The sequence below is a fragment of the Nestor notabilis genome, unplaced genomic scaffold (genome assembly GCF_000696875.1).
Source record: "Nestor notabilis isolate BGI_N333 unplaced genomic scaffold, ASM69687v1 scaffold3071, whole genome shotgun sequence".
NCBI lineage: Eukaryota > Metazoa > Chordata > Aves > Psittaciformes > Psittacidae > Nestor > Nestor notabilis.
Genome location: NW_009915972.1, coordinates 137,393 through 157,026, shown reverse-complemented (window position 1 = coordinate 157,026; position 19,634 = coordinate 137,393). Strand labels below are relative to the sequence as shown.

At 35.5% G+C, this 19,634-nt stretch overlaps 1 protein-coding gene across 1 annotated transcript in view; it reads right to left on the bottom strand.

Moving 5' to 3' along the window:
* The window catches only part of TMPRSS15 (transmembrane protease, serine 15), a gene marked incomplete at its 3' end in the record, with an annotated part of 104,272 nt that overhangs the window by 14,114 nt on the left and 70,524 nt on the right, over positions 1-19,634 (bottom strand). The window contains exons 6-11 of the mRNA XM_010024376.1: positions 17,212-17,354; positions 13,097-13,147; positions 10,422-10,541; positions 4,374-4,482; positions 1,790-1,899; positions 901-1,038 (exon numbers count right to left, since the gene is read on the bottom strand). Of these exons, the coding sequence (XP_010022678.1) occupies positions 901-1,038; positions 1,790-1,899; positions 4,374-4,482; positions 10,422-10,541; positions 13,097-13,147; positions 17,212-17,354 (671 nt within the window). The remainder of the gene's footprint in view (positions 1-900; positions 1,039-1,789; positions 1,900-4,373; positions 4,483-10,421; positions 10,542-13,096; positions 13,148-17,211; positions 17,355-19,634) is intronic.

Sequence of the window (19,634 nt, the reverse complement as noted above, 5' to 3'; positions counted from 1 at the left end):
GCTTCAGCTGCAAGAGCCCATCACCAGACCTGAATGCTCCGATGAGTGCTGTGTTCCATGTACGAGGGATGCTACTTTCCTTGACCTTCTCCTTCATTCCTTCTTTGCTCACATACGCAACATCCTAATCACTTCTGATAGTATCATGCTCAGTGTCTTTTCATGGTGCCCTGGAGTGCAGGTCCACCGCCAGCAAGGGCTTCCACGTGACAAAAGCTTGCTGGCACTCTATGTTTCCTGCAGCATATCCCTTCCCGGTCACATCCCCTATTCACATCCTGCTCAGAATTTAGCAGCTGAAGAAGCCTTCACTTGTCCAATCTGCATGTAGATTTTCCCCCAACTACCGAAAAACACTAATGCATGAGTCATATTGCTTTTTTTTTTTTTGGTTGCCATTATAGATTTAGTGCATCTGGACTTTTTTCCAGTGTCTATTTACTGAAGCAGGAATTTTCCCAAATGTTAAATTTACCATTTGGGACTACTACTTGTGGCAATGATTCAGGCCATCAGAAACTCTGGAGAGCAGGTACTATCAGGTGATGACAGAATAATGCTTAGTGTCAGTGATTCAACAGCATTCACTAGTGAACAAATTGGCTGAGAAGAATATGATGGAGATATGGCCAGAGTTTTAATTAACAGATTAACTTCGTAAGGCATCAACCTACTGCTAGATACAGGCCTGTAAAACTGTGGACTGAAATCAATGATTTTATCTTTAAAATACTATAAAATTTCACAAAGTGGATCTAATCAGTAGACTGAGGCTAGAAAATACTGCTTCCCTTTTCACTTCTATTTTGTCAAACTGAAAATACACTTTCACCAAGCTTTCAGGATAATAAGCACACACACACACTGAAGTGTAAAACCACACAAAAAAAGAACACTTACTGTTCAGCTCATTTGCATTAAATGTAGTGTACGTTGCGTTAAAGCCACTGTAATTTTCAGAATAATCAGATATAAACTCTGCTGTAGCCTCATGAGAAAAAATGTAAATTGTCTCAGGATTAGTGCCTGACAGAGAAGCTGAGAACAAATAAAGAATCACGTAGTCAGAGAGAAAACAATCCTGTGCACATTAAAATCCCCAGTGCTCTCATAAAAATATAGTGGATTAGCTTTTTGAGTCTTAAAGAACGCTTTCCCTCTTGTACTGTGATCCTGTCTACAGTACCTTCATAACTCTGAAGGCATTTAGTTGTTTGACTACCATATAAGTATTCTGCATATCCCATCTCTCACATCTCTTTCAGTACACATATTCAATACTATAATTTTCATATCTATGCTTATTATGTTGTAAATGTTTTCAAAATTTACATGTATGCACTCTGAAACTCTAGAATCACAGGACTGATTGCATAATTTTGTTATGATGTGCTTGTAATGAATTTCGGGGAGTATGATAGTGCTCCCAGTAGTTTCAGTTTAGACGCTTTCATTTTATGTTACTGTGTGTGATGTTACATGTTCTTCTGGCAATATACTTCCCATGAAAAATGGACACCACAAGACCATGGCTCTGGTCAAGTTATCAAATTGTTCAAATAAGATCTTAAAACCAAGCAGATTTCTTAATATATTAGGAAATAATTTATCTGGTCACTTTGTAAGTCCAGATATGTATACTGAAATCAACTGTCTAACAGGGTAACTTTACAGAGATGTATTCTTCTATTTATATGTATGCATACCATTTTTTTTCACTTCAAAATGCTTATTTTGCCATGTAGTTTTTATTAATAAAAAAATAATATTAGCTCAAAATTAACCTTACCTCTTAAAATCTTGTTTTGTCCTATACCTTCAAAAATATTTAAATTGTCTGCATATCTTTGCGTTTCAAAGGAAGTGAAGTTCAGTTTAATGAATAACCCTTGAGGCACCCTAAGATAACAAGAGAAAAATATACCCAAAAACTGAAATTCATGTTCTAGTAAATTATTTTTTTTTGACTGCAGTAAGCTCATTGTGTGATTCAATGATGTTAAATTCAGAAACAATGTGGAATTATATTAATTAAGATTACTAACCTATTTGGCTAACTTCTAGTTTGCAAAATCACCAAAATAATGAGACATAAACCTTTTGTAACAGTACAAGTACTCCTTTACTTACTGTAGTTACTCCTTTACTTACTGTAGTTAACTGTATTTTAGGAAATGAACCTTCTAAACTCGAGAATGAGCTATTCATCTGAACAGCTTTTTAAGTTTTGGGTTTTTTTTGTGGGGAGGGGTTGGGGTTTTTTTCCCCTTCTGCATTTCATTAATTTACAATTGTTTTTTAATACGTTACTGATAAATAATGTCACTGCTCAGATAGATAGATTTCCTAAGGTCAGAGAAATAAGCATAACAACATATCAAAATCTCTCTCCTGAAAGTCCAAGATAATGACTCTTATGACAAAATAAGGATTTGCATGAAGATTTGAAGATCTCACACCCACTGTTTGGGAACATGCTATCAAACCTAACCATATGAAGACAGCTTTTCAACAGCAATGTGCTGATGCTTATCAGTACCAATCAGTACAGGAGCATGAAGTAAATATTTGAATATTTGTATTTGTCCTGTTTTTTTTTTTGGTTATATATTTCTCTGTAGGAAAAAAATATCTGTGCTTTGTAAAGAGTAAAACATAAAGTTGAAAGGAAGCTTATGTTTCAGGGAAATATTAAACATACTGCTCTGACTTTTAAAAGGAGAGGAAATTACATCATCATATGGGGAGGAGTAAAATGGGATGAAAATGTAAAAGCTTTTCCTAAAGGTAGTGGGGAAATCTTTCTAGACAAAGAAAGGCACAAGAGAAATAAAATCTTGGGTGTATTGCAGGATGACTTTTAGCACAAACAGATTTTTATAGGACGAATACAAAATAACAGGACAAAATCTGTCTCATTTGTTAATGGAAAACCCCAAAGGTTCCCTCATAGAAACAATTCTGTTTAAAAGGGAGACAAAATTTGAGTGCCACATGGAATTTTTTATGCCTTTATTGTCAGTGTTGCCAGATTTTTTGACAGCAGATAACTGGAAAATAAAACCAAACAGTTGTTTTTGTCATTGATCAATCTGTAATGACACAGACTTGCAGCACCTCTACTATGTTATTTGCATGCTTCCTTCCAAAAATTGTTTTTGTTAGCTACGTGCCTGGTACAGCTATTTACCTAATACAATGCTTTATGCAGCTATAGCAGTGTTTTAAGCAAAATTAACAGCTTAGAAGGAAGGAATTCACTTGAGACATGATTAAATTATCATGCTCGAATTCTGTGACACCATGAACTGAGGAAGAAGTCATGCTTATATCCTGAAGAATAAAATTCTGTGCTATTCCTGCGACACAACTATAGCTCAAAACCAGATGTACTCAGTAATTGGTGAATAGTATTGCTGAAGATGAGAATGAACAAATGCACAAAACAGAAGGAAAACCCCGACTTTTTTTTGAAGATGAAAGACCTGAACAAACTCAAAGACTAGCACTTTCAAAGGAGCCCTAGAAATGAAAAGTCCAAATTTTATCCAATTTTAAAGGCATTTCCTTAATCTCCTTTGAAACTTTTCTACCAAACTAATTCTTCTCAGAATCAAAGAATAGACATTGTTACAAAGCCATAATAAGAATTACTGCCTTTCAAAGCGGTAACTTCTGAATTGGCAGTCATTGTAGAGGTTTTTAGGAGCTTCCAGCTTGCAATCATCTAACTTATTTCAGATGTGTACTTTAGAATGAGATTTATCACATACTATGGCTATCTTTTTTTTTCTCTCTGGCCTATGAAGGAGATGTAGAGTGTCAAAGTCAAATAGCTGTCCCTCCATGTAGGTATGTATTCTTGATTAAACCAATTCTACTTCTTGTGCCTAGGCTTAAAAAGCATTTGGCACTATTATGTCAAATAATACTCATGCACTTTTAAAACATATTCTTAAATTACTTAGGAGCAAAGGTGCTGTTAGCTCCCAGGTGAAAAGCATACACATAAATGACAAGAGAATTCTTGAAAAATCCATCTATTAGTAAGTTATATCATATGAAGCCAGTATCTAAAGACTAGTACTTACTGTAATACTTTGGAACAAATATCTTGCAATTATTTTGAATTATGTGATTTATTTTGAGCTTATAAATATATTTCTATGCATGTATATAATACACAAGATTTCTCAAAATCTTACGTAAGAATTTTTGTAAGTGGAAAAATTATTGATATATTTGTAGGATTTAGGTTTGTAAGTTTTTAAAGAAAAGTTATGTAAATAGAAAGGAGAAAAGGTTGATGTGCAGGAAACAATATCACTTCGTAATAAAAGAGCAAGGTAGAAAATTGTTGGAAAATAGCTTACAGTATAATCCATTGGCAAATGATATTTGCATTATATGGTTTTGGATAATTCATGGAGTGAAAAAACCCAGAGGAATCGGTCAACATAAATTTTCCATCACAAACTGAAGCTGTAAATATATAATGAAGAACATTTGTCAAAATGTTGTTTGAAAAACAGAATCAGAGCCAAAGTAAGAGTGAACTTAGCTATTGGTTTACCTGGATTACTTTGGAAATTATTTGTAAGCAACAATGGGAAGACAAAATAAAACATACTACAAACTTACTTCCACTTATAATTCCTACAGCTATTTGATCTCAAAGTACTATAGGAGAAGAAAAGCAGTACAGATAATTTATTTTTAAATTAGAGGCAATCCAACTAATCCAAACAAGTCTAAACGAATCTAAATACTTCAAATCCAACAGATAGATTCAACTAATTCAACTCTCTTTCTTTGGTTTTATTTTATACTTTTGTAAGGAAACAGGATCTTGCCTTAACAGTTCTCATCTACAGCTACTTTAAACCAGGAGACTATTTGCACTATCAGAAACAATTTGATATTATGTGAATAAAAGCAAGAAGGGATACGGTTGACTATTGCTATCTCTGCTTCTGTGACCTTCCTTGTCCCTCGCTTTATATATAACCAAGTACTCAAAGAGATAAGTGGATATTCCAAGTTTCCTGCCAGCTATCGAATTCATTTATCTGAGGTAAATGTCATCCATCATCATACAGTTTTTCAAAAGCTTTTATTAGTTTTGTTTCCTGGGTTCTGCTAGTCCATTGTTCGCACATTCTTCAGTTTAAAAAACAGTTATTTAAAAAAAAAATAAATCTTTTTAAGCCTCAGCAAGATTCGAAATATTAATTCACATAGAGTTGCTTTATTTCATCAGACATCTACAAAAGCACTGCCGAAACTTTTGCTGCATCTCTTGAATATTATGTTAGGAATAAGTCTAATGTTTTTTCTTCCATTATTCAGAAATTGTAATAGAGCTTTCAAGTAAGAACAAAATCAGTATCACACATGATTATCTGGAGAGATAAGGACAAGTTCATCAATTTGAGGCAAATAATCAGAAATTAGATAGAGGTTTTCATTAACATCAGAAATGAAATCATACCTATAATCACTATCCAAATTATGAATAATCAATCATATTGAAAATTAAATGGAAATTTTATTGAGTGTAGTCCTCCTGTGGGAAATTATATATAAAATGATAAATTGGGGCTCCTTGTCTGTTCATTTTCTAAGTGTAAAATTCTTTCTGACTACCACTGTAGCAAACAGCATAAAAATCAAGCTTTGTTTCAGTCAGGCTTAGGCATGTACTGTTAATAAACACTGTGCAGAATGAACTTCACTAATGATGATATGTCTAATGCATGAGCTGGAATAGAAACATACTCCCTTTTGCAAACTTCATGGCCTTTGAAAGGAAAACAGAACACATAAAATTTTAAATACATAGAGAAAAGGTGCATGAAAGAGAGAGTTACTATTCTATATAACCATTTTTCAGAATAAGTTACAGGTTTAGAGCTGGGTATTGACATAGAAGTACTTTTTCTGTCCACTTTAATTCATGTGTTTACCAATGAGCTAATATTTACAACCATTTCCCACTGAGAAGAATAAAATCAGTGTAAGAAGAAGGAAAGGGCCCAGCTTGTTATTAATGAAGTATGCAAAAAAGTGTTACTGTTAACAAGTGGTTAGCAATACACATCCTGAGCTAAAAAAGTTTATAACACTGACAGTAATAAAAAGAGATATAGCATGCTGCTGTAATAAAATTAATGACAAAAGTTTGTTGTTGTCAACAATTCATTTCTGCTTTTCTTGTTTCATCTTACTTGTTTCTTCTTATCTCTTAAGACACAGTGAGTAACTTGAAACAGGACACTAAGATTCAGGCAAAACTCCTTAGGCTGCTCACTCAGAGCCTAGCGATAGTCATTGCTTTGTATCTCAGGAATGAGCAGGAAGATAGCTGGGACTGGCATTACCTCTCTTTGCATTTTTCTTGAAGGTGTATAGAAAGGGGACATTTGTTCTCTACCTCCACTCAGCCTTTTGGAAAGTAAAAAAACCCAAAAATCTGGCATCTTACCCAGATCTCGTGGAGATCTATGGGTCCAACTTACATAAGGCCAGGCTGGTTGGGGCTTTGAGCAACCTGGTGCAGCGGAAGGTGTCCCTGCCCGTAGCAGGGGAGTTGGAATTAGATGATCGTAAATGTCCCTTCCAACCCAGGATACTGTTCCAGGATTCTATGATTCTATTTCCCTGAAGAACTTCCTAGTAGTTCCTTGATGCAGAAAGGAGACAGCTGTGGTCAAAGGTGGGCAGGGTCACAGAAGTCATTATATTTCTGCCTCCTCCTGGAGCCCTCAGGAAAACCTCAGTTGTTCTGCTAATGAGACAGGAGACATCTTTTGTATGAACCACTTTCCCTGCTTCCCCAGCATGCATCTTGCTGTACATTTCTATTTACTTATGTTACATCCAGGGCACATTAGGAAGATTTAATCCTGTTATCCTTGAATTGCAGAGAGAAGCTCCCCAAACTGCTTAGATCAAGCCCACATATTTCACTTGATAGGACCTTTCTCTGCCAAGGGCAGAACATTTCTTCCTGGCTTACATATGATTGATCTCTCAGTACTGTAGTGCTGTGAGGTAGGTAATCACAAAATGTTAGCCTAGACATACGATAACTGCAAAGAAAGTCTGCAGAGAGAAACGCCTCCTGGGATCAGCCTCCAGTCTCCCTTTCCTCACACTTATGTGCTACATGGCTGTTTTCAGCAATGCTAGTCATTATTAATAGACGCTGTTCAGACTTTCACATTTCTCTAGAGATCTTTTCATTGAAATTGCCAACCGCACTTTTGCAATGCCTTTTGTTACTGCCCTGCATTGCAGAGCCACAAAGAAACCTTTCAAGATAATTTTAATCCATAAACCCAAAGAAATGAAGGAGTTCAGTTGCCTGAATCTCTGCTGAGTATCTGAGATTATACTAAATTCAGTCTAATGCAGGAAAAAACTATTAAAATTCATCCTTGTATCCTATATTTTAAAACCACTAACATATTCTAAAATCAGAAGTACTAGAGGGAATAATAAAGATGAAAAAACAAACCAAGGGTTTAAAGGGCAGCAACTTTGTTGTGTGCAAGAGCCTTTATGGCACAAAACACGAATTTGCTGTAAATCTCACTGTGAAACTCTGAAACACTCCCAAAAATCTAGGCCACTTTAGCTTTTATATGACTGTATTGTTACTCTAGGTTTTGGACATAAGTGAAAAATCAAAGGTGGAAAAATTGGCAGGTATCCCAAACATGCATATGGCTTATTGCCACTCATTCCACTGTTTTTGCAAAGTCTGCTAAAAAACTTAAATATATAGATTTAGAAAAGCTCTGAGATTTTAGATGGAAAATTTTAAGACTAAAAATGTAAAAGTCATGGAACAACAATTTGTCCTCCAGCCAGAATTGTATTTCTGCAAGGTTATGAGCTGAAACTGATAAACTAATGGTAGCTGAATGAATTGCTTGGAAATACCAGGCATCAGTGAAGATGAACACAGGCAAATCATCCAGCTCCCTGAAGTGGACTGTAACTGTAGCTAGTTTCCTTATGACATTCTGTCTATTTTCACTTGTATGCACATTCCTGAAATTTTCAATTCAGTTGCGCATGTTTATTTAATGACTGTTAAAATGCTGATTACGAAATAATATCCTCAGTTACAAAGGAGCAGGGCATTTACAACTTATATATGGTAGACATTCAGGGAAATATCCAAATTGGATTCAAAAGCCATGAGCTATGCCTCAACTGCAAATGCCTACTCAAGCACAGTTCATAACTTAAACCGCTGTGTAGCCTCCAGGGCAGAGCTGAGTCATATTTACAGAGCTTTGACTGCAAGTAGGTGAGCTTATTTTTGTCTGTATCTACCAATGTAAATATCAGTTAAATTCTTTTCTATATAACAGGCCTGACTGTAACATCTTTAATAAAATGTGAACAAAACTTGTAACTAAAAAGCATTCATTTTGATGAGATGTATAATACTACTTCTTAACTATATGGATATGCACTTTTTATTTAGCTATATCTAAAATGAAAAATGAAAAATGAATAATGAATGATGAATAATGAATAAAATAAAATAAAATAAAATAAGGTAAAATAAAATAAAATACCAAGCAAAATCCATGTCTCAAAAAAACTGTACGATGGTAGAAATGAATGACTAACTGTTTGGGGTTGTACCACCTTAATGCTTGCAGAGGAACAAAGGTCTAGCTAAGGTTACTTTAGGACCTTCTGATTTCCTCAGCTGTGAAGGGACCTACTCAGAGCACATCATTGTTACGATCTAGCTGGATGCATCTGTTACGCTAAATAGACATTTGGATGTGTTTCAGTCGATATTCTAGTGAAGTATTTTGATGAGTATTTTCCTCAAACGTTCAGCTCAGTCTCCCTTCTGAGTTGGCTGCACTCAATAAAACAGGTAATGGGCAGGTCTGCAATATTCTCTGAAGAAATTTCCACTTCTGGCAGAAGGGGTCAGTGTGTCACCAGCCTTCAGAAACAAGCTTGCAGCTTGTTTAAAAAAAATGGCCTTTTACTTGCTTGTTTGTTTTTAAACCAAAGCCCAGCATTTTATGTTTCAGAAAGCTCAGATCGGACTGACCCCACCATTATTCTCAGGAGAGTTCAGAAGGCTGTTCTTACAGCAGAAGGGAATAAGCCTTCTAGTTTTCCAGCAACAAATTCTATATTAAAAAAAAACCAACAACAAACAAAACACTCAGGGAGTTAATTGCCCCATTGTGTCCTAAAACATGTGCAAAGTTCTCTTTGTAATAAAACTTCACGGGCTTTTAACCGAGACTGTGAAGGTCAATGCACACAACATTAACAAACATGCCTTCCTGTGTACCAAAAAGCTGCACACACAATTTGGTAAGCAGCAACGTAATCAGACTGTTTGGTACAGTTTCATATTGTTCACTGCTACATGGAGCAGTGGCTGCTCTGCACAAAAAGGTGCTCAGGGAAACTAGCCAGTCAGATATGCAAATAAACCCACTGGCACCGGAAGGTATAAACTCTTTCCATTAAAAAACAATCAGTTTTGTAAGGTTTTCACAGACTCACAGAAGGGTTGAGGTTGGAAGGACCCTCTGGAGATCATCTGTTTTGCCCCCCTGCTCAAACAGGGCCACCTAAAGCTGCTTGCCCAGATTTTCACATCATCATCACTGAGGTGACAGCAACTCAAACATTTGTGTCAGAGTCATACAGACACTCCTATTCCCTGACACTCTGTCTAGTGAGATGCAAGTGGGTGGCCAACACACAGAGTTATCCTGCAAGGTCTCCATCCTGCTGTGGCAGCAGTTGTATTCACCTGCTCTGGCTAAAAATGCTCAGGTACCTGCCCCGTATAAGTTTCTGGGGGTACAATATCAATGTAGCTGAATATAAACAGTAACATGGAAAAAGCTATTTGTAGTGTTTCATATGATAATCTTAATGCTGAAATCAAAAAAGAAACCTCTCTTCAGACTCCAAATACGCTATTAGGTGGTTTCTGATACTAGGTAATGTGACTTTGTATCTTTATATGGTCATAATTTTAATTTATTTTGAATGAACAGCATTTGATATTACTGGTACACAACTTTATATGAAATGTCTATATTATTTCATCATTTTCATTCAATTTATATATATTATTAATATTTACGTAGCAAGAAGTAATGCTTATATTATTATATATTAATATAGCCAGATTGTAATATTTCTTCATTATTTATAAAGCATAATCTTCATTAATGAGAAGTTTAAGCAAAATTGTTTCTATTTACAATATAAAGATTATAACAATCACTTTTATTTTTGTAGAACTGATTTGGTTAGAAAACACTGTGCAGTTTATTGCCTATATACTATTTACTAACTACTGACAGGTTTAAGCATGTTTAAAAAGACTTATTTACAGTGATTTACATTCTTACCACATTTTTTTTCAGATTCATCTGAACCATCCGGGCAGTCCAAGACTCCATCACAAAATAACTCTTCTCTAATGCAGGTTACACCATCATCACAAAGTTCAGCAAGTGGCAAACACTCAGCTGAAATAATAAAGAAAATAGCAGTAACAGCAGAGCAGTAATGGAGTTTCACTACCAAGGAAAATGGACTTACCCCTGGTTATTTTAGCACAAATCAAATCACCCACTCTATTGTGTTTTACAAAACTGCATTTTTAGAAGCCTGGAATGAAATAGCACACACTAAAAAGATAAATTTGGCACAGAATGAAGAAAGTTCTCAGAAGTCACATAGTTTTTGAAACTAAGCTTGAAGTAGGGCTGGAAGAAAATTTCCATGAATTCCCATTTACTTCCTCTACCGAAGAAAACTACTTTATGCAATATAATAAATTACATTTTCCTCTGGAATAACATCAGAAAACTGTACTTTAGTTTAAATACGAGTGAAAAATCTCTGGCTTTAGTTGAATACAATTTAATTTAATTTCTTCAACTTCCACGTATCATAATGTTGCACCTTGTCATGTTAAAAGAATTTCATTTTTTAACCAGCATATCTTGAAAATGAAAAACTTTAAGACTGGATTTCAAAATACCAGGAATATCAGAAACCCTATTTTTTTCAGATTTTCAAACTAAATTTGTAAGTTAAGAGCAAGTTTATGCAAAAAGAACACATGGGCAGATCCTTAAAATTGTGGAATCTCACTATTAGTGTTTTCTTAGAGCATAAATGTTCATCCACTGCAAACTTAATCTTTTAGTCTTTAGATTATTTTGGTCTTAGACATCTGCAGAATTCAAGTAGGTCCTATTACAATGAACAAAAATATGCTGCTAAAATGAGCTTTGTATAACTACTAATTTAAAAATTCTTGATAATTGCATTAAATTCTATGGAAAACTTTCTGGAATGGGTTGCCCAAGGAAGTTGTGAATGCTCCAACCCTGGTGGTGTTCAAGGCCAGGTTGGACAGAGCCTTGGGCAACATAATTTAGTGTGTGGTGTCCCTGCTCATGACAGGGGGCTTGGAACTAGATGATCTTAAGGTCCTTTCCAACCCTAACTATTCTATGATTCTATGAAACTATTCACCTAGTACTATTTACACAATTCCTTTTCTTTACTTTGGTAAATGCTAACTGGAAAAGTTCAAAATTGCAAGAACAAAAACATTCGAATTGCATTTGCAAAAATGAAAAGGAAAAATACTAATTTGAAAAACTGATATTGAAGCCTCTAAGCATTATTACTTGATTTATTTTTTTCATAAAATTGTTAGTTCTGTGATCAGATTAACTAGATGTTTGTATAATATTGTCTTTCAGTGTAATGTGAAAAAGACTGAAAATGGTTTGGATGTTTTTGGAAGTATTGTAGCATTTCAAAATGCTTTACAAAACACTTTCAGTGTTAGCAATGCAGACAGTGTAGAGAAAAAGAGCTGTCATTTTGCATCCAATTGGTAATTCAAGCAAACCATACTTTAGTCAAGTGTTGGAGATGACACAGTGCCAGTGAATGAATTGCCACAGATGAGCAGAGATGAAACTGTGCATTCTAGACCCAGAGCAGAAACCTAGACTATGAGCAATGAATATGTTTTGCACAAGCCCAATATGCAAGAAAATTTGTTTACGTACGACGTGATCGATTTTAGTTTTTTTCTTCAACTCAGAAAACTAAACAGTATTGCCATCTTCTGGATAAAAAGAAATTAACATTTTCTAATGAAATATTTTGACTTTTTTTTTTTAACAGCAAATTACCCTGAATTGCAATGTAAATGCTATACTCAACTAAAAAATGGCAGTAAATATGTTAGACCCATTTGAAAACTCTTATAAATAACACATATATTTCACCATTTAATAAGGCCAGGGGAGGTCTTCAAAGATTCAAACAGCTTTTTCTTTTTTTTTTTTTTAAAGCCTCAAGAAACAATAGGAAACAAAAATGAGCAGTCAGTATAAGTGTCAATATATACATCAACATACACACACATATATCATTTTTGTAGAATGTACAGTCTTAGAAGTCCCTTCTCTTTGAAGAGGTCTCCTTTGTCAAATTGAAGGTAAACCTACATATCATGTATCTGTAGGAACAGGATGTGAGAACTGAATGATGCAAGAAGAGTTTGTACAAAAACAGTGTAATTCTAAGATCTCAGACTGTTTCATATAACCTCCCTGCTTGTCCCCATACACAGTTACCTACCTGCAGTTGTTGAGGATGTGCTCATAGTGAGTTGTCCCGAACCTGGGAAAACACAACCCAGGTTTAGAACTCTCCTTCTTGCTCTCTAGGACCTCCTCTGCAGTTGATTAGGCAGAACTAAGCAACAGCTAGTCTGCTCTTATATCTACATTATTTGCTATATCCCCAAATCCCAGCTTAGGTAATGATACGGTAACATCAGCTTGAGCGGCTTGATCCTGAAGGCCAAATGTCACAATAAACATAAGAAAAATAATGTGGAATCCAAGTGTATTTTAAATTTCATTCTTTTAGCTCTAGTCACATGCTTTTCACTAACTTCAAAAGAACTTTTTTTGTTTGTCTGTTAGTTTTTTCCATTAAAATAACATCAATGCTTTCTTGTCTTCCTGTGGTATGTAAAAGTTCTGACCTGAAGTTGGTGTGAGGGAGCTTGTAGTTAGACTCATGGGATCTGTTGAATCTGAAACGGAAAAGTTACAATAACTTTAATATTAGTACTAAAATATGTATGTATAGTTTCTTATAAATAACTCAACAAATTGCTCAACAAATCAATTATCACAGTGTGAGGAGAGGAGCCTCGAACTATCTAGTGTTTGTATATTTACACGCATACATACATATTTGCACATGAACAAATGGCTAGGTATGTAAGTAGATTTGTATTAGTGATAGTAAACTGCAAAACACTCTGGAAAAATGGAATGCTCGTTTGTGCTTGTTCCAACACATCTTCCACTTAGTGGTACTTTTAATAACAATCACTGAGGATGCCCCTGGTGTTTCCCGCTTCCAAATAGTCTTTCTTTTCCTCTTTGAATTTGCATTAGCATCCCTGTTTATTATTGTCACTTTCTACATTAAGACTTAGATATGTGAGTAGGATGATGATGTACTCAGCTGAAAAAGATCCCTGTGTCACTACAGTTAATTCATCTTATCCCTTAGTTTATAAGACGAAAGACAAGAAGGAATAAAGTGAGACATGTCATAAGGCCTCTGTAGTTTGTCATCTATCAATTTTGCTGGCAAAAGTTGCTGATCATCAGCCATCACACTTTTGTTAGGTGTTCTGCGATCATCAGCCATCACACTTCTGTTAGGTGCTCCTGCCATCATCAGCCATCACGCTTTTGTTAGGTGTTCCTGCTTTCCCAAACCTAGAAGTGCACAAACTTGCATGAGGACTTCCTACCAATTTCCTATTAAAGCATGCTTGTCTAGCAAACGCTATTAAACTAAGCTGGGTCATTATGTATTAAATGGATTACAAAGCATTCTATGTCAGGAAGTTTAAGAACACAGTTCCTCTGTCAGAGAGAGAGGAGAGCCCAGCAGAAGATGCAGGGACTGTGCAGCTGGATGGACTCTTCTCAGCTACATTCAGAGAAGGAAGCTTCATTCATACCTTCACAGTAGTTGCCAAAGTGTTGTATACATATACACACACATATGTGTTGTATACCTATATATGTGTTTAGTTACATATCTGTCTAAAGGAAGGAATGAAACAGATCTAAAACACGGATACATGCAGAAGCAAGGAGTTCTAACAGAACAGTCTTGAAAACTGTTGAAAAAGATCTGCATTGTTACAGGCACTCTCAAAAGTGCACGTATAGGCTGAAACCATAAAACATGAAAGGAAAAGCACAGGATAGTGACAGAGGCATCAGTGGTATAAGCACAAATCAAAAATATTCAATTACTGCACAGTATCACTAAAGTAACATGTGAGGTGGATAAGGATGGGTTTAGGGTCAATAGAGCCAAAACCCAAGCATTCAGCAGATGTAAATATACCACATATGGCAATATTTGGGTATATTGTGGAGTGAAACAGGAAGAACAAGGAAGCAGACAGTGTTAGCAAACATGCAAAAATGACCCCAAGCAAACCCCAGACCCAAGGGAGAAAAAGGAATCCACACCAGGAACATTCCCCTTCCCGCCTGGGGTCCTGACAACTCCCAACTCCCTCCTTCCTCTGTCACCTCCCTCTCCCCCGCTACAATTCTTCTTGAGGATAATTAGCAACATTGAACTTACAGCTCAGGGGAGCACAGAGACAGGATACCAGAGACAGAGATACATAGGAGAAAATTTGTATGTTAGCAGTTTTAATTGTATCATTAGGAATAAGCTGTAGTAATTATACACTTTGGACTACACATGTTAGTAGGCCTGCAACTAGAGTAATAACAATTCTTTCTTTATTATGGCTGCAATTAGACTATAAATAAATACTTGGCTCCTATATTCATAGGTGCATATCTTTAGCTCACATAAGTTGCACGAAGCACCTGGTCTGGCACTCTGTCCTGGAGAATCTGTACGTGATAATTTCTATGCAGTTTGTATGTGACAACCCTACCTGCATCTACAAACCATCTACTGTATTATTCAGATGTCTGGCTGACTTTTGGGAGGTTGGTACTCAGCGAATTTGTGAGATCAAGATGTATCTGTTTCATACTGTCATAAGACTTCCAGTGATAGTGGAAGGAAAGTCTATCAATCAACATTGCCCAGTATATTCATAACCACAGCATGAGAGTGGGACTCCCCAACCTCATCTACCTACTTAAATATGAAAAAACTTCAGCTTGCAACTCAGCTGGTTGCCGGAGACTCAAGTTTTGCTTCGATCCACTAATTAAGCTCTTAGAGCTTTTGTACAGACTTCAGATCAGTGGCTAACTATCACTGAATGGACCCTTGCTTTCAAGACCCAACTACAGCCAAGGCAGCTTTACTAAGTTATACCAGCCAAACAGCAAGTCTTATGTTTTTTCATGTTGTACTGGTGACAAAAAATATTTTCTGTTTACTGAGAGATACTGACCTGAAGTTAACGGCATCATTGTAGTAAGATTTTCAGCAGTTACTGGAAGAAAACAAGTTCATTATAAATTCCTTTTATAGCACTGTATCTCCTTTTATACAACTCAAAGAAAGGAAATAAAAAAAAAATAAAAATCAGCTGTGACTCTCTTTTGAATCACTAGCAGCATCCCAATTTCCTCATTATGACCACCTTACCCTGTTCCCAACCTTTTCTCAAACTCTATGATCTTCCTAAGGAGGAAAGGTTTATATCAACACCTTTCAATCCTCAATCCCCATTCATTGTATTGCATATAAAATGTCTTCATCTGGGAAATCTATGGAGATTTTCAGAGCACCTGTGTCTTATAAAACATTATTTAGATCATAGAAATGAGTTAAAATTAACCTGGGGTAATTTGCAAGAAAGTAAGTTACTTTTAATCACTGTGCAAACCATGATTTCAATCAAGCTACACCTGTGTTGTAGTTCTCTCCCTCTCTGAAAAAGGAATAAGACTTGCAGAACACATTGAGATATAGGATGAAAAAGTGCCATATGTTAATTAGTTACGGTTGTTATTTTGTCGAAGCACTGCAGATGGAATGGACAGATGATATCTCAAGTGAAAAGGGGATTTTAATGATCCACAGCAAGAAAAGTTTAACTACTCCAAAGTTCATCAATAGATATACAACCTTTTAAAAAGCTCTTCATAATTCTCTTTGGTGGCATTTTTAAAGTATAATAAGCAATCACTTTCCACAGTGATGTGCAGGTATTTACAACAACTTCTTAAATGTGGTGCAAATAGTAAAGAAAAACAAAGATGTCAAGACTCTGAATTTAGCCTTCAAATATCTGATATACTTAGCAAAAAATGTACATTTTAGAATAGAGTAAGAGACATCGCACATCAGATATCCCACCCCTCATAAAGCAATCAGTTGCTACTTAATAGTATCCCCAGCATGTTTTCAAATGTCAGCTGATCAACTGCCACTTCAAAGGAGTCAAATTAATTTTTATGCTCATCCTCAGTAAAGATCTGGTTTGAAGCTTTTTGAGGTAAAACCAAGGATTCCCACTGATTTTGTTTGGCTTCCACACAGGCTTTGATAAATCTTCTACTGCTTACATAAAATCACTATATTTGTATATTTGCAAAATTTAAAACTACTTAAAAGCCACATTCCTTTTTTTCCATCTACACTTTACATAAGTTTATGAGGAATATGAGGTCAGTTCCTTGGGCATGCTTCTCCAGAAGCCACACTCTACTCAGTACGTTCTGACTGACATTTTTTCAATAAATCAATCTTCACTCACTGTAAGGCTGGGCCCTTACTCTTTAGAAAAACAAAATAGCATTTACTTATGAAACAAAATTGTTGAGGCTTAATTGTTCTAATTTGAGTGGTAATGAAATCACAAATGTTATACTACATAAAAGAGATGAAATTGAGTGGTTTTCACTGGGAAATCACTACTTTATCTTTACTCATTGCTGACATACTTTCCAGCTGACACGATTGTAAATGGTTCTTTTAGATGTTACTGTAAGTTCTCTAATGGGGAAAGAGGGTACCAACGACTGTAAGTAACAATCTCTTTGCTGGCTGGGAGTGGAAGTTTTCATTCCTGTTACCTGTAGTTCTCAAGGATTTATATAGAGAAAAAGTGTTTACCAGCCTTACCTGTGACTTGTATGCTGTTCACATCAATTTTTAGTGTCTGAGTAAGACTAGTTTTATTTGAGTTGATACCCAAAACCAGCTCATTTTTCACTTTCTCAGCGGTTACCATGTAGTTAAAATAAAGGGTGAAGACCACAACAACACTAGCAATACAAAACAGAGAAGGTGATTAGTTGTGCAAGCTAATGAAGTAAATTTGTTATAAAACTTATCATCTATTTCATTGCAACACAGGTTCCATTTGCAAAGTCAGAGTATCTTTGCTTTGGCTGGCAAACCTCACACATAAAGAAACACCTCTTGATTATCAGTAGGTTTGAAACTTGAAGAAACAGGGTTGTTGCTTTTTTTCTTAATCTACTCTTATTTTCATTGTGGAAAAAACCAAAACAACATTCATATCAATTGCTGCAATGGAGATGAGTTTTGAATAAACTGAAGGAGAAGTAGGTTTATTGTTATTCAACAGGTCTTCTAGTTTAAGCCCTAAAATATTTATGATAAACCTTGAAGTGTCATGAAAATTATGTAATGTATTCATGAAACAAAACTATAATAAAAGTGAACACTTCTATAAAGCAAACATCATCTGTGGATTTTGCATCTGTGAGGATCTGCTGTATGACTGCTTGGATTCTCATAGGAAACAGTAATGGCTAAAAGCACAGATATTTTTAAATCAGTGGTTAAACTACTTTTGACTTGTATGGGGCCTGAATTCAATCCAGAGCATTTTCTGTTTGCTCTCTCCTATTCCTTCTAGATACTATTATTAAGTTTCATATTTGTAGCTAGATTAAGGGAGTATCAAAGTATGATGCTTGTTAAAGATAAAGCTTTTCTCCATTTATGTAAATTTAGGTACAAACTTTTTTATTCTTAAGCATGTATACCACCCAATTGCAACTGACTTAGTAGTGTTTTTGATAAGGGGAGATTAATCCTGCCATTTTGCTGAGTATAGTTTGCAGTTTGCAATATATGGAAAAACTCTCCTCTTTAATTTCTTATAAGTTTCTGATAACCTCTAGGCCATGCTGAGCAAACAAGAGCTTTTATTGCTATCCTTGTGACTCAGCAGAGTTTCAAGGGTGAAATAACAACTAAGATTGCCCAAAGGGGTAAACACTTTTTAAATTAAGAGTCAACACTCAAATAACTTCTGAGACAAAGCAGTATTTCCAGTATTATTTCAAAGAAGAAATGAAGACAGATCTTTACTGATGTATTCAAAGCCGTATCCAACATTCACTGACATCAGATTTTCTGTGATTTCTGTGGTATTTATGTCAAGATACCAGGTGGAATTCATTTTACCCCATACAGATGTTTACAGTGCAGATATCTAGATTCCCATTGTAGATGATGGAAAGAAATAAACTGTTCTTTGGCATAATCTATCTTCTCCTAAAAAAAGGCATCTAGATTCGACAGATGAAAAAACTCTAGAAACCCATCTCTTGCATATAGAGTCTTGAACAACTAGCTCAGAAATGTCTCCATCTTTGATCTCCAAATTTTGATAAGAATAGTCCTATTCTGTGTGCAGAAACTAAACTCTGCACTATTCCAATCAAAAGATTGCTCTAATCTTGCACTCTGTGAGTGCTGGGTGGGGAGGTGGGGTGGGGAAAGGAGGGGGAGAGAGTGAGCAGCTGCATGGTTTGGAGTTACCAGCTGGGCTTCAACCACTACAGCTTCCTATTTTCAATATACATATATTTATGGTTGGCTAATATCCTTTTTTTTTTTTGTGAGCATGGTCATTCAAATGAACTACCGCCTCTGAATATTTATCCATTTTATGTATTCGCAGAAAACATTGACATCACAAGAACAGCTGGTATCACAGAATTGCATCATCTGTTGTCAAAATAGTGGACATTTCTTTAATTTTGTGGTCTTGCCTATAAGACAGCTAATTATGTAATTAATTTCTTGATGTATTCCAGTTCTACAGTCTTAATCTTTTGTTCTCTGTTTTGTTTGCCTATCATAGTGTGTCATCAGACCTTTCTTTAGTAAAACCTAGGTTGCTAATGACAATGTGAGATCTGCCCCCCAATCTAAGCAACTTTGCACAAACAAGCCCAGAACAAACACATACCCTTTACATTCTAGCTAGCTTCCTACCTACTTTACTGTCCATATCTTTCCCATTTTTTTTTCTAAATTGACAGTCCCAGGGACTATAATTTTTTTTTCCTTTTCTTTAATCCTAAAGGATGGTTTTGGAGGAAAGATATGCCTTGAAGCTTCATGCGTGCTTCAGAGACCTTTATCCAATCTCTAAAGATGTATTTTCATATCTATTCACTGTCTACATAAGTTTCTAAATTAATAGCATCATTGTATCTTGCCCATATTTTAAGTCAACATTGTCAAATGCAATTACCCAGTCTCTGACTTCTCGAATCTTTCAA